The sequence below is a fragment of the Chlorocebus sabaeus genome, chromosome 12 (genome assembly GCF_047675955.1).
Source record: "Chlorocebus sabaeus isolate Y175 chromosome 12, mChlSab1.0.hap1, whole genome shotgun sequence".
NCBI lineage: Eukaryota > Metazoa > Chordata > Mammalia > Primates > Cercopithecidae > Chlorocebus > Chlorocebus sabaeus.
The window spans coordinates 80,601,691-80,617,826 of record NC_132915.1 but is presented as its reverse complement, the minus strand read 5'-3'; the positions used below and the strand labels follow the sequence as shown (position 1 = coordinate 80,617,826).

General features: G+C 36.0%; 1 protein-coding gene across 2 annotated transcripts in view; it reads right to left on the bottom strand.

Moving 5' to 3' along the window:
* MUSK (muscle associated receptor tyrosine kinase) overlaps positions 1–14,924 on the bottom strand; it is a 135,946-nt gene extending 121,022 nt beyond the window's left edge. For both annotated transcript variants that reach the window (XM_073021836.1, XM_073021835.1), the window contains exons 1-2: positions 14,550–14,924; positions 1,116–1,242 (exon numbers count right to left, since the gene is read on the bottom strand). In XM_073021836.1, the coding sequence (XP_072877937.1) occupies positions 1,116–1,242; positions 14,550–14,628 (206 nt within the window). In that variant the 5' untranslated portion in view covers positions 14,629–14,924. The remainder of the gene's footprint in view (positions 1–1,115; positions 1,243–14,549) is intronic.
* Positions 14,925–16,136: the final 1,212 nt, after the last annotated feature.

The following is a 16,136-nucleotide window of genomic DNA, read 5'->3' as shown; positions in this document are numbered from 1 at the left end:
AACAAATAGAATGGGAGAAAATATTTGCAAACTACCCATCTGACAAAGGATTAGTAACCAGAATACATATGGAGCTCAAACAACTTTACAGTAAAAAATCAGTTAATCCAATCAAACATAGGCAAAAGATTTGAACAATTTCTCAAAAGAAGACATGCAAATGGCAAACAGGCATATGAAAAAGTGCTCAACATCATTGATCATCAGAGAAATGAAAATAAAAACTACAATGAGATATCATCTCACCTCAGTGAAAATGGCTTATATCCAAAAGACAGGCAATAACAAATGCTGACAAGGATGTGTAGATAAGGGAACCCTTGTGTGCTGTTGATGTGGGAATGTAAATTAGTACAGCCACTAAGGAGAATAGTTTGAAGTTTCCTCAAAAAACTAAAAATTGAGCTACCATATGATCCGGCAATCCCACTGCTGGATGCATAAGCAAAAGAAAGGAAATCAATATATCAACGAGATATCTGCACTCCTATGTTTGTTGCAGCACTGTTTATAGTAACTAAGATTTGGAAGCAACTTATGTGTTCATTAACAAATGAAAGGATAAAGAAAATGTGGTACATAGACACAATGGAGTACTATTCAGCCATAAGAATGAGATCCAGTCATTTGCAAAGACATGGATGGAACTGGAGATCATTATGTTAACTGAAATTAGCCAGGCACAAGAGATAAACATTGCATGTTCTCACTTATTTGTGGGATCTAAACATCAAAACAATTGAACTTATGGACATGGAGAGTAAAAGGATGGTTACCAGAGGCTGGAAAGGGTAGTACAGGGATCGGGGGGACTAGGGGATGTTTAGTGAGTACAAAAAAGTAGAAAGAATGAAAAAGTCCTACTATTTGATAAGACAACAGAGTGGCTATAGCCAATAATAACTTAGTTATACATTTTTAAATAACTTAAAGTGTGTAATTGGATTGTTTGTAACTCAAATGATAAATGCTTGAGGGGATGGATACCCCATTCTCCATGAGGTACTTATTTTACATTGCATGCCTGTATCAAAACGTCTCATCTACTTCATAAATATGTATATACCTACTATATACCCACAACAATTTTAAAAAGTTAAATGTGGAATACTTACTTAATGAGAATTTTATTTCTGGTCCAGGAAATCTCAGGCTGGGGGTAGGATTCCACTGCACACATGAAAGTAGCCACTTCTTCAACTAAGGCATCCACTGTTTCAAGAGGAGTGGTGATGACAGGAGCTGAAAGGAAAGGAGAAATCAAAAGAGAACATTCTAGAATTTTGTTTATTAACCCTTCCTTAAGCAGTCAGAAGCCATTACATACCTGAATGAGAATTCTGTTTCCCCAGAGTAGAAATTTGCCAAAAGAAAGGAAGAGCTTATGTAAAGAATGTTGTTTCTACTTCCATAGTAGGCATTTGAAAATCAAAAGAGAAGACTCTCAGGAGAGCAGGGCTTAGACTCTATGATATATGAGGAGAGGCAGATCCAAGTTTTATGGGGCCCAGGTTTATGCAACTTGAGTGTACTTTTTAAAGAAAAAATATAAAATTATGAATGCAAAAATTCTGTGGCCACCCCAGTATTATCAGCATAAAGGAAAGTGACTCTGAAGGGAAGTCAAGGTGGAAAAGGATAATAATTTTAAAAATTGTCGTTTAAGAACAATTTTCCCCTGATTTTATAAAAATAGACACTCATATAAGCACATTACTAAAGCCCAGCGAGGGTCTTAGAAAGGGCTCCTGCAAATGAGAGAATCTGAAGCTTAAGCTTCATCAGATTTGTAGAGAATTCACTGTGGCATACAACTAGAAAATGAAGAGGCACCACTTTGTGAATTGTACATTTTAAAGGGTAAAGCTCAAGGTATATGAATTATATCTCAATAAAGCTGTTTTGTTCTATTTTATTTTTGTAAGACAATGGGAGGAAAGGCTATAGACATGGTCCCTTCTTTTGTCTCACTCCTCTGTGAAATGAGAGCTACCTGCATTTATACAGTAAATCATATGGTTGCTTCAGTTAAAGGGCAAGGTATATATCAAAGTCAAATAAGTAGTGTGATTGACGTTTAGAGGTGAAATAGTCAGTGACAGACTTATAAAGCATCTAGAACAGACTGGCACATTGTTTGGCCATAAAAGATACATCTACTTTCTGAATAAACCTTATTATTATTATTTTTATTATTTTTTTTTTTGTAAAGTCAAAGGCAAGCTCATCTGCTGAGAGTGAGAAAAAATGGTGAGTGGGAGTGTTTTACTTGCCCCATATCTCCCTTGCTAATGTTATTTTGTCTTTTAGGATTCGGTTTAAACATCCATCTCCCTCCACTTTCCCTGACATGCTAGGCAGACCCAAATGCCCTTTTCCTTAACCTTATGTTATCCTGTAAATGTCAGTCTTATAATGTCACTTGTCACACAGATACTATTTAAATGATCTGTTTACATCTTTGTCCCACACTCAATTATTAAAACCTTGAGTGTTAGTTCAGGGATCATGTTTTGGGCACCTTTTAATTCCCAGGGTGAGCACCGTGACTGATATACTGTTTAAATGAACAAAACTGTATTTATAAGGCCTCCACAAAAGGAGTAAATACAAAAGTTAAAAGATAGTAGTTGAAATAAGAAAGCAGAATTTTTATGTAAAATGCTTCTTATACACAGTCATCAGGGCCACCTTCTTCCCAGCTTTTCAACAGAATAATCATTATACATTATAATAATCATAATACATATTAATATAATAATCATAATATAATAATCATTATAATATATTATAATCATTATGATATACAGAACATAGTACAAAGAAATACAGACATGGATACTATTAAAGAATAGTTACGAGATAGAAAGTATAGAATGACAGGCACTAATACACCTCTGATAGAAGTTTGAGAAAAATAAAAGAGGGGAGCAGCCTAGAAGCAATATATAAAGAGGTAAATAGCTGATAATTTTTCAAAACTGCAAAAGAAACCCAGGAATATTAAGATTGAAAGTACCCACCAAGTGACAAGACAGATTTTCAAGAAAGAAATTCAGCTGGGCATGATGGCTCACACCTGTCATCCCAGTACTTTGGGAGGCTGAGGAAGGCAGATCACTTGAGCTCAGGAGTTCAAGACCAGTCTGGCCAACATGGTGAAACCCTGTCTCTACTAAAAATACAAAAACTTTAGCTGGACATGGTGGTGCACACCTGTAGTCCCAGCTATGTGGGAGGCTGAGGCACGAGAATCACTTGAACCCAGGAGGTGGAGGCTGCAGTGAGCTGAGATCACACCACTGCACTCCAGCCTGAGTGATAGAAAGAGACTGTTTCAGGGAAAAAAAAAAAAAAAAAAAAAAAAAGGAAAGAAATTCATACTTGGACACATTGAATTAAAACTATAAAAATTAAAGATAAAGAAAATCTTAAACTCTACTAGAAAGAAAAAGATTAATTCCTTAAGAATGCCAATTCAGGGTAACCTGAGATTATTCAGCAACAACAATTGATACCAAAAGGCAATCGGCTAATATCTTTACATTACTAAGTCAAAATAACTGTTAGCTTAGAATCATACAGCTAGCTTAGGTAATAATTTTAAAGTCAGAACACTTACAAACAAATATTGAAAGTGTTTACTACTCACAGACTTTCTCAGAAATAGTTACTAGAGTAAATAAACTCAGAAAGGAATAATTTATACCAGAAAGAAAGGGGTGAGTTATAAAAAACAATAGCATAAATGGTGGTGAAATATCATTGCAATTTTAACACACTATGGAATATTTTTAAAAACTCACAGATTTTTTGTGTTTAAAAAAGAGTAGAATTAAATTCTAGACAAACAATTATAAGATCAAAGTTCACGGAAGAAGTTTAAAATGCTAAATAGTTACAAAATGTTAAGCTCTTTGCCATAAAATGCAAGAGGACAGAAATGTTGACTAACTTCAAACAGAAAGAAAAATCTATGGTTAAATGCTTATGTTAAAACTTCATTAGTGGTTACCACTGAAAAACAGATAAAATGCAAAACTCCCAAAACAACAGGAGAAAAAAAGAGGTACTAGAAAGGCTTTATCAGTCAAAAACAAAAGCAAAAACAAACAGGAAGAAGAGGAGGAACAAATAAGCCTAGAAAAAGCATGGTTAACAGAAGACATAAAATAATATGGAAGAAACAAATCCAAATATACCATAAATCACAGTAAGTGCCAATGGTATAAGCTGACCTATGAAACGACAGATGCTATCAAACACAAAAGACACACCTAAATAAAATAAAACAGAAATGTTAAAAATAAAGGGGAGGGAAAATATGTATAAAGCAAACAATATCCCAAAGAAAGTGACATAGCAATATTAATATAAGAAAAATGAATATAAGGGCATATGCACTTATAAGGAAAAAAGAAACATTATTTAATGATAAAAGGAACAAACCATAAAAAGGTATGACAGTAATGAAACTTAATTATTTAAAAATACGGACTCAAATAAACCCAAAAGTAAAATTATCACAAGAGTACATGGAGAAATATTTTAGCATGGTGTAAGCCTTTAAAAGATGTCTTCAGACACTAATAAATCAAACAGAAATACAGTAAAGATATAGAAGATATAAACATCAAAATTGACACTAGATATACTGTACATTTTTAAAATACTTAAGGAAACAATTAGAGAATACTTTTTTTTAAAATGACACATAGATAAAACATTCAAACGTACAGAAAATATACCAAGCTACATAGGAGATTTTAACCCAGCTCTAAGAATTGATTTTATATAGACTATATTTTCTAACTATAATAAAATCTGTAAGAAATAGACAATAAAAAGATAGTTTAAAAAATCCCCATCCTGTTTATAGATCAAAAGACAAAAATATATATGTAGTAAAAGAGAATAACAGAATTGGTAAAATTAATTAAACAGATATGCACATCAACTCTAAGCCCTGATAGATGACACATATTTTCAAATGCCCATGAAAACTAAAGATTAAAAAAATTTTAAAAGCATAGATTATATGTCACATTCTTGAACCGCAATTCAACATAGCTAAACAGTAATGAATATCTAAAAACTAAAATCCAAAGAATTAAGAATTTTAAAAACGAAATGGTTCACATGTAACAAAGGGTGTGGTGAAAATATCAACAATACTCACAGAAGAAAAAGATTAGATTATCAAAGAACACTTATGAAAAAAATATAATGCCCCAAAATTTTTCAGGTAAGTTTTAAAAAACTTTTAAGAAAGAATTAAGTCTCAAGTTACATAAAGCTACAAGGAGCCAGGTGCAGTGGCTGATGCCTGTAATCTCAACACTTTGGGAGACTGAGGCAGGAGGATCCATTAAGCCCAGGAGGATCCATTGAGCCCAGAAGGGTCCATTGGAAGATCCACGTGTTTGGGACCAGCCTGGGCAACATGGCAAGACCACATCTCTACAAAAAATACAAAAACAAGAAAAACTAGCCAGATACAGGTGACATACATCTGTAGTCCCAGCTACTTGGTAGCCTGAGGTAGGAGGATCACTTGAGCTCAGGAGGTCAAGGCCACAGTGAGCTGTGATTGCACCACTGCACTCCAGCCTGGGTGACAGAGAGAGACCCTGTCTCAAAAACAAACAAACAAAAGCTATAGGGAATATAAAATATAGAAAGCTTCTCAAATCAATCTTTGGAATAAAACAATGCTAATGTAAGTCAAGCAGGATGTAAAGCCCTAAAGTAAAATTTTAAAAAGCAAATTAAATCATAAATTTCAAAATTATTACTATGCATTTAGGCAGAAAAAAAATCCTTGCAAAAATATAAGGATAATTTAATAGAAAAGTCCTTTAAACAGGATTTACTATAGTCATAGTTTAAAAGATATCCATCACAGTCAAAAAGGCAGTAACAGAGTTAACTATCCATTCCCTACTTGGAAACCATTAGTAGAGTAGGAATATAATAGTATTTCTTTAACATGATAAATAATGTTTCTCAACCACTGAACTTGATAAAACGAGGAATAAAAACAAACTATACAATACATTCACACACATTCACAAGATGATTCAAATTTGGCTTGGTGCAGTGGAGAGAAAAGAGTGTTCCAGGCAGAGGAAACGGTAACTCTGAAAGCCTGAAGACGGAGGGAGGTTGGTGCCCTAAGCCCATTAGAAGAAAACACAAACATTTATGAAAGATGGGTGGGAGAATGAAAAGTTTAGAAAAGAGACTGAGAGGAAGAAACCAGAGTTGTAAGCAAAGCCAGTGGAGGCTATTGGCAGAGCCCAAGAGTAGCACACATTTCACGAAAGATGGAGAATCAAATGCTGCCAAGATGTTAAGTTAAATAAGCACCTAAAAGTGCCCATTCCTGATGAGAAGGTCATGTTGATTTTGGTGCTTGCAGATTTGGCGGAAGCCAGATTGCAGTGGTGGGAGTTAGGTGGTGATAAGGAAGTGGAGACTAAGAGGAGAAGGAAGACATTTTTTGCAGCAGAGTTTAACAATAGAAGGGGGAAAAGGGGCTGCATGGTGCTGGAGGTGAGTATGGTGACAAGAGTGGGTTTAAATGCTGACTGAAAGCATCTAGTAGAAGCAAAAATGTAGGACATTGGAGAAAAACAGGAGATAATTGAAGGAAATAGGTCCCTAAGAAAGCAGATAAATGTGGGGCTCAGAGGAAGAAAGACAGGTTAACCACAGATGGGAGGAGAAAGTCCTCTTAAAGCACAGTGAGGGAGAAGGAGGACAAGATGGATGCAGAGAGGTAGGTTTTTCCCCTTTGCTGGTAGGGAGCTGAAGAGAGAGCTTCTTATGTAAATGCTTCTCTTTCCTCAATGAAGTAACAGCCTCTGAAATTTGTAAAGATATATGCACACCTATGTTCATTGCAGCACTATTCACAATAGCAAAGACATGGAATCAACCCAAGTAACCACTGGTGATAGACTGGATAAAGAAAATGTGGTACATATACACCATAGAATACTATGCAGCCATAAAAAGGAATGAGATTATGTCCTTTGCAGGGGCATGGATAGAGCTGGAAGCCATTATCTTCAGCAAACTAATGCAGGAACAGAAAAGCGAACACCGCATGATTTCACTTATAAGTGGGAGCTGAACAATGAGAACACATGGACACAGGGAAGGGAACAACACACACTGGGGCCTGTCAGCAGGTGGGATTGGGGGAGGGAGAGCATTAGGAAAAATAGCTAATACATGCTGAGCCCATTTATTTAGGTGATGGGTGATAGGTGCAGCAAACCACCATGGCACACGTTTACCTATGTAAGAAAACTGCACATCCTGCACATGTATCCCAGAACTTAAAATTTAAAAAATAAAATTACATACATATGTACGTACATGTATATATACACCATATATACACATATATATACACACATATATATGAGAGAAAGAGACTGAAAGAATGAATAGCAAAATGCTAAGAGCATTTATCCCTTGCTATGAGCATTATGTGTAATTTTATATTTTTGTTTTTCTGTATCTTACAGGATTTTTTAAAAAATGAATACATATTGCTTTCATAATAGAAAAAAATTGTAGCAGATAGAATGCCAAAGAAATGTTAATTTTCAAAATGCAATGGAAGCAAACTTGTAATTCATAGAGTTTGAGAAAGTCAATATCAATATAAAGTTATTTTCTAAACAACAAATGAATGAAATAAGCAATTAATAGTATAATCATCTAGATTTTGAGAGATAAAGAGCAAAAACAATATTTTATGAAGCTTGTGGGGTATGGTTAACAATGGACCCAAAGGTTAATTGATGATATTGAATGCTTTTACTGTTTAAAAAGAAAGACTAGGCCAGGCACAGTGACTCATGACTGTAATCCCAGCACTTTGGGAGGCCGAAGCAGGGTGGATCACAAGTTCAAGAGATTCCTGGCCAACATGGTGAAACTCCGTCTCTACTAAAAATACAAAAATTAGCTGGGTGTGGTGGTACACACCTGTAATCCCAGCTACTTGGGGAGGCTGAGGCAGGAGAATCACTTGAACCCAGGAGGTGGAGATTGCAGTGAGCCGAGATCGTGCCACTGCACTCCAGCCTGAGCAACACAGCAAAGCTCAGTCTCAAAAAAAAAAAAAAAAAAAAAAAAAAAAAGACTATTGAGCAACTAGCCATTAAGAGGCAAAGTAGCACAGGACTTGAATTCACATCCCAGCTCCATCACTTGCTCTGCAAGTCACTTAACCACACTTAACCTCAGTGTCTTAGCTATAGCTAGAGATAATAATAAAGCCTCCACATAAGCTTGTCACAAGGACTAAATAAATGGAAACCATTTAAAATTGTCCTTGGTCCACATGGAGCACTGGGCAAATGTTACTTGATTCTATAATTTAGAAAAAGAAACCCAGGCTGTTCAATTGTTTTCCTTGTCTTTATTACATTCAAATTTATTATACCATTAATATTTTATCTCAGGCTGGGTGTGGTTGGTGACTCATGCCTGTAATCCCAGCACTTTTGAGGCTGAGGTGGGAGGATCACTTGAGCCTAGGAGTTTGAGGTCAGGCTGGGCAACACAGGGAAACCATATCTCTACAAAAAATTTAAAAATTAGCCGGCATGGTGGCACACACTTTGTAATCCCAGCTACTTGGGAAGAAGCTGAGGTGGGAGAATCAACTGAGCTTAGGAGCTGAAGGCTTCAGTGAGCTGTGATTGTACCTCTGTACTCCAGCCTGTGTGACAGAGCAAGACTCTATCTCCAAACTAATAATAATAATATCATCATCATCATCATCATCATTTCTGGGAATCTATCCTAAGGAAACAATGTCACATATAGAAAAGCATATAAGTGACTTTTACTCCGGAAAACACATCAATTGTACTAAATTCTACTAATTGTAGTCAAGTGGGACAAGATTGAGGCACACAGTTTTGTCTTCCACAGGTTTGCAAGAGCCACTTGGTAATTTTTTAGGGATTTTCAGAGGTGATTGTTATATATTACCATTATTAAAAACTAAGTTGTATACATTTATAATTAAATATATTAAAAACAAAGTAGTAATACTTGACATTCCCAATGATTTAACTACATTTTACTATTATATAAGTTCTTGAGGTTATCTCTAATGTATCTGTGCGGTAGAAATAATATATGAAGGAGGCATACTACACATGCTGTTTCCCAACTCAGTGCTCAGTATTTGAGAGTAGCTTGAGATTGGCCACAGACAAGATGGAGTCTTTTACTATGGAGTATTTATACTGCAGAAATCAATGAGAGCAACAAATCTGGGCCTTTTTTTCTCAGTGAGGTGACTATTAAACATATATTAGCACACTGTTATTTAAACAGAATATTAGTCACTGCACATGATGTTTTGAAGATTATTAATAATATAGAATACACTTACGCTTTAGTGCTAAGTAAAAATAGCATGTAGCACAATATTATTAGCACTTTAAAAATACATAGAAAAAAATGAAAGAAAATAAACTAACGTGTTACTGGTCCTAGAGGAATGGGTGATTTTTTCTGTCTTAAATTTTATGTATTTTGTGTTTTCAAAATCAACCTTAAATACCATGTGCTACTTTTATAAGACATAAACTTTATGCACTAGTTTTATTTTCACTCAATACACAGATGCAGAACTGGCAGAGGTAATGGACTTAGTATTAATGTTATCTTTCCAATGAGGTGACACATTGGAGGTGTCACATGAACTGTTGAGATCAGTTAAGATCAAAGAAGTAAGTCTTAGAATGTCTTGGAAAATAGACATGGAGAAATATGGAAGGTGTTACTAAGAACTTTATTAGGTTAACACCTTCCCATAAGATTCAGTGACATAACAGTCTTATGTGAAGTTTGACTCTGTTTTTACTAATATTAGCATCTAAAATTGATTAAGAATCTGGTATGTGCCATGCATTATACTTTTCATTCATCATCTTATTTATCACAAAAAATCATAAAGATAGATACTATTAATATTTCCACTTGCAGACCAGAAATGAATACTAAAAATGGTTACATAACTTGTCTACATATCACAAAAATACGAAGTGATAGAGCTGAACTAGCTGAACTTCACGGTTAAAGTTGGTTCCTTTCTCTAAGACATACTGCATCTTCAAGATCATACTGATTATGCACAGATGGATAAAGAGAAGATGTACATCAATATCAGTTTCTATACACAGAATGCAAAGTCCACATTGCCCATATTTCCAGTTATCCAAATCTGCTTTCCAGTTTTCACTGACACAATCACACGGGTCAGTTGTATTTAATGATATTTGTTGACTCAGCACACTGTCTCTTGTTGACTTTCATTCTATCCAGCTTTCATCTCAGCCAGAGCCTGTTTAAACTAGAGCACTATTTCTTCTCTCAATCCAAGGACTACATGAATAACAAATACATGAAAATGAACACAATCCTTTTCTGGACCCAAAGAAAAATTTGACTTGGATATTAACTTCTTGATGAGAAGGACGAGACATTACTTTTCGTTTGTATTTTACGGCCTCTCACATATGGCCATTGACTTCCAACTTTTGATTGATTATTTTTTGATTGACATGACCCAATGATTGAGTACATAAAGAAACAAGGTGTATTTGCTCCTTTCTATTTTAGTAAAATTAGGGCTCTGACTTGGAAAATATTCGTGTTTCTCTTAACATTATGAATGCAGTATTTTTTTAGTATAACAAAACACTCTGGGGTTGGTTTAAACTTTTTAACCTTCTCTTCCAAGCCTTAAATATCCTTGTTTTACTTGCTTCATGATCCAAACTGTACGCATGGTATGCTGCCATATAACTCCAACTCTTTTACTCTCTAGTTCTTTAGCTATACTGACCCTGGAAAGTGCCAATCCTGAATTAATCCAGCCATCTGTCCTCACTACCCTATGTTCACATAGCACTGCTGGGTATAGTGCAGCAAATGTTCAGGTCAGGGGCATTATAAAGAAAGCTGCAGTTCCTAGCCCCAGCTGGGTCCTCAGCATGGCCCATGTGATCCTCTCATCTTCCTGAATACAGCCACTCCCTTCAGGCCCCCTTTCCACCCCTCACTTGTTACTCTTCTTCAATGACATCAGGTTTCATTTCACTGAGAAGCTGCCTACTTCATTTACCTTTGGAAATAAGGTAGAGTTTAAAGAGATCTTGAAATTTCTGCTCCTTCCTTCTTTTCTTTAAGGTCAATAATATTTGAAGCAATACTGTTTACTCAAACATGCAATGAATAACCCTTTCAATGCATGTCAATATAAAATATTCATCCAGGACTGTGTGTCCTGGATTTCAATGACAGCTGTGTCAGTCCTGACTTAGTCATATGTCAAATCTGTGAATCCTATCCTTATATACATATTTAAAGGAGGAGGTTATTCAAATCTATCTAAAGATAAAATCATTTACACTCAAACACTTCAAGGTTTTGTAGTAAGTGGACTATTTTGAAAGTAAGACATTTGACAGTTCTTTGTGCATATTAAGCAAATCCAGAGCTGCTTACATGAACTCTTATACTCCTGCAGAATCTAACATTGCACCATATATTTCATACTCCTGGATAAAGCATTAAGTGTTATTGATGTATATGGTTAAGCCAGTTATCCAGTGAAACATTGGCTACTTTCATAAATGACAGTTTGTAAAATTCTATACTTGGGTTATGGCATTGAATTCATCGCTGAAAATATCACTAGTTGAAATGATTCAGAAAGACAATTTTTCCCCTTATCTTTGGGCATCAGTAGTCTCAATTAAACTAAAATGAAAACTATGAACAATTAATTCCACAAAGTTGGATATTAATTTTTATCAAAAAATAATGTGCAGAAAGTCAGAAAAGAATCCCCTGAATACTTTTGTATTATTTTAAATATGTCAATTTTTTAGGTAATACATATTGTGCAATTTCCTTTATTCATCATGATAAAGGACTTAGGAAGAAGTATATTATATAAAAGACTCTTTTCGTTGTTACTGTCTGCTAAGAATAGGGAAAACAGTAGTTTTCTATAAATAGTAGAAATAGTTTGGGTGGGCCATTTTTATTAGTTTCAGTAGTGTAACGGCCAGCGCGGTGGCTCATGCCTGTAATCCTAGCACTTTGGGAGGCTGAGGCAGGCAGATCACGAGGTCAGGAGATGGAGACCATCCTGGCCAACATGGTGAAACCCTGTCTCTACTAAAAATACAAAAATTAGATGGGCATGGTGGCATGCGCCTGTAGTCCCAGGTATTTGGGAGACTGAGGCAAATGATCGCTTGAACCTGGGAGGAGCAGTGAGCCGAGACCGCACCACAGCACTGAGGCCTGGCGACAGAACGAGACTGTCTCAAATAATAATAATAATGATAATAATAATATTTTATTGTGGCTCTTTTCTCCCAATGTATTCCTCACCCTTCAACATTTAGAATTTTAAGGACTGTACTTTCATGGTATTATTTATTCTCAGAACTGGTGTATGTAGTAAATAAATGTTTGTGCTCCTAGACATGGTGTTTTGGCTAAGGGTGATGTTAAACTCATACCAATTTAGATTTTATGGTACAACAGACTGAGAAAAAAAATTGTTTTAATTTTTTGATTTTAAAACCTAATTCTAGTAGTAAGTAAATTATAAGAAATGAAATTGGATGAACTGGTTAGTTTATTTAAAAGTCAGGATGTTTGGCTTTGTTATCTCGATGCCACTATATTTCAATGTTTTCACACTAGAGATAGTGTGCATTTGAATTAAGGGCTTTATTTGTAAAGTTTGGAAATGAAAATCAATTCTTTCTAGCATATAATTTAAGACTTATTCAGATAGAGAGGTTTTGGGGGTTGTGTGTGTGTGCGCAACAAATCCTTATTTGAATCATCAAAATCAATTGTCCTGCTCTTTATAAGACTGTATTTTAGTATTTAACCCTATCATTTTTATGTAACTGCATGGTTTAGAAATATACAAATAAGACTTAGGACGACCCATACATTCAAACATCCAAGTGGGGCCTTACCGGACATCCGTTGTTTGATCAGGAAGTATTAAAATAATCTGAAGCCAATGTTAAGTCCTTCTAACTATTATTAGCTGTTTGAAAAGATCTGGAGTCTCTTTTATCTGTAGATGCCTTAAACTATTCATTAGAAATTAAATGTTTAAATACATTTGAAGATACCATTATACTCAAGTAAAATGGAAAAAGAGAAGCAACAAAATTAAACAAAATAATCTGTGAAACTGGATTGTTTGTGAAGAAACCCATATCTTATTTGCATGTGAACCTTGACCTTATGGCTCCAGAATTTTTAGTGAACCACAAAATCTAAAGATACGTTTCGCATCTATATATAGATACCACCTTCATTTATCTACACAATACAGACTGTTTCAGAGCTTTGATTAATGTAAAGGGAAAATGATTAATTGGAACATGTCCTAAAGCAAAAAAACTCTTTATTGTATAACATTTAATTTGAAAATTCTTTACCACAAAATCTAAAGATACGTTTTGCATCTATATGCAGATACCACCTTCATTACCTACACAATACAAACCGTTTCAGTGCTTTGATTAATATAAAGGGAAAATGATTAATGTGAACATGTCCTAAAGCAAAAAACCCTTTTAACTCTGTGGTATAACATTTAGTTTGAAAACTCTTTTATTGACACCACTCGATCTGCTTTCTCATGTCTTTTTTTAAAAAGATTTCAATGATGCCCTTAGTCACTTTGTAAATCACATATTTTCCAGTCTTCCTGATTTAAAATACGCTAGTCCCAGTTTCACAATACACTGGCCAGAAACTATATCACTGGACATTCTTGCTACTGCAACAGGTGTTTGTCAGTTTCTTAAGTTGCTTTCCTTTCCCCTGAGGTGGTGTTATTTCCGGTACATTCCAAAGGCTCTGAAAAAAACTTTTGCCATCTCTTGCCAAGCCAAATCATGACTCCAGCCTCAAAGTTATTTAGAATCCATTGTCTTCCGGGTTTACTACACAGGCAAATTGTGTATGTCTTTCTGTATTTCCAATTTTTAGCAACTAAAATATTTATTAAGTGTTTGGCAAAGCTAAAACTGAAAATAAAAGTGATTTTCATTCAGAAGCCAATGCTCTGGATGTCTGAGAAGGGGGTTGATTCTATTCCTGGCAAACCTGATGCGAAAAGGTTTTCATCATCCACTTAGACCACCCTGAAATTTGACATACGCATAAACAAAATAGACCTTGATAACTTGCAGTGTACATGCTTACGTTTTGCCTTAGAAGTCAGAGCTCTGCATGCACTATGTGGCTAAGCCTTTTATTGCAGAACTTCGGAGGAAAATGTTGGTAGAGAGGAGACCATCAACCAATTGCTTATGTATGTAGTTTCCTCCCTCATCGTACATCTCACCCTTCTTCAAGTAAAACTGAAGCCCACCATACTATAAATCAGTGGTGGACATATCTCGTACACACACTCTACAACCATGACAAGGCAACAAGAAGACACGATTGCTCAAACCAACCTTTTGGAAGTTTCTCAGTTCCGCTGAAGGCAACCAGAGTAAGAATATGTACCAGTGGAATGTTGACGAGCTCTCTCATGATTAATCCAGGCTCACGCAGGACAAAGTTCCTTCTGGACAACGCAAGGAAAATGCCTCCACGGTTTACATTTTAAAGCATACTTTGTTGCAAAAGGGTCGTCTGCTAATGACTGTTTGTGTCAGCAGCTCCACAGGCTCTAAGTATAATCAGGAATTCTCAGACTTGGCTGCAATGATGGACACAGCCAGCTGGTGAGTATCCACGTAGGCTAGTAACGCAAGTGTAGGGCTAGAGGAACAAGGGCAAGAAAATCCTTTTAGAATCCCTTTTAAGACAGTGGCAGAAGGACAATACCAGATGCCTTTTGCAACCATCACTGTATTCCCAGAGGTATAGGTGTCCTGGCCTTTGGATTCAGCAGCCCACTCTCCTGGACTCAAACCAGAAATCTGGGTTTATTTAGTCTTCACTCCTCCCCATCTCTCACCCCACCCCCACTCCCACATTCAGCCCATTCCAATTCCTACAGATTTTATCAACCAAATAGTCCTTGCAACTTCTCTCTGTCTTGGGTCTTAACCATTCTCTATCTTTTTTCAGATAGTCCCTCCTGCTCAGAAGCTTTTAGGGGCTCATCATCACGTAAAACTATATTTAAACCTGCCTAATCTGCCGAATATGACAGGCTTTACTGGAATCTGCATGCTTTGTTGTATGTTAGTATTATTATGATTAATATTAACGATTAGTATTAATACGTTAGTATTATTATTCTTTTTTTTTTTTTTTTTCAGAGTCAGGGTCTTGCTCTATTGTCCAGGCTAGAATGCAACGGGGTAATCATAGCTCACTGCAACCTCAGCCTCCTGAACTCAAGTGATCCTTTCAGAGTAGCTAGGACTACAGGCACCTGCCACTACAGCAGGCTAATTTATTTTTATTTTTTGAAGAGATGAGGGTCAGGTTATGTTGCCCAGGTTGGTCTCAAACTCCTGGTCTCAAGTGATGATCCCACCTCGGCCTCTCAAAGTGCTGGGAATACAGGCGTGAGCTACTGTGCCCAGCCCCATTCAGCTTCCTGTATTCAACAACCTGCTGATGTTTCCCTGTATACAGTTTTCCTACCTCCATGAATTGCTCATACCGTTCTCTTCTCTTGGAATATTACTCCCCTCCTTTCCACTCAGTTCACACCTCTCTCAGCTTGACCATCCTCTCCTCCTGGGAGAAAAATTCCATATCATCCTAAAGCTGTGTTACGTTTGTCTTCTCTGGGTTTCCATGATATACTGTGCACATCTCTACCATTGCACTGACCACGTTGTTTTGATTTTTTTCCCCCTTGTGTTGGTGTCTCCTTCATTCTTTGGCCTCATGAGTTCATTTTAGAAGTTTAGAGTCAGGTAGCGTGACGCCTCCAGCTTCTTTTTCCTTAGAATTGTCTTGGCTGTACAGACTCTTTTTTGGTTCCATATGAAATTTAAAGTAGTTTTTTCTAATTCTGTGAAGAAAGTCAATGGTAGCTTGATGGGGATAGCATTGGATCTATAAATTACTTTGGGCAG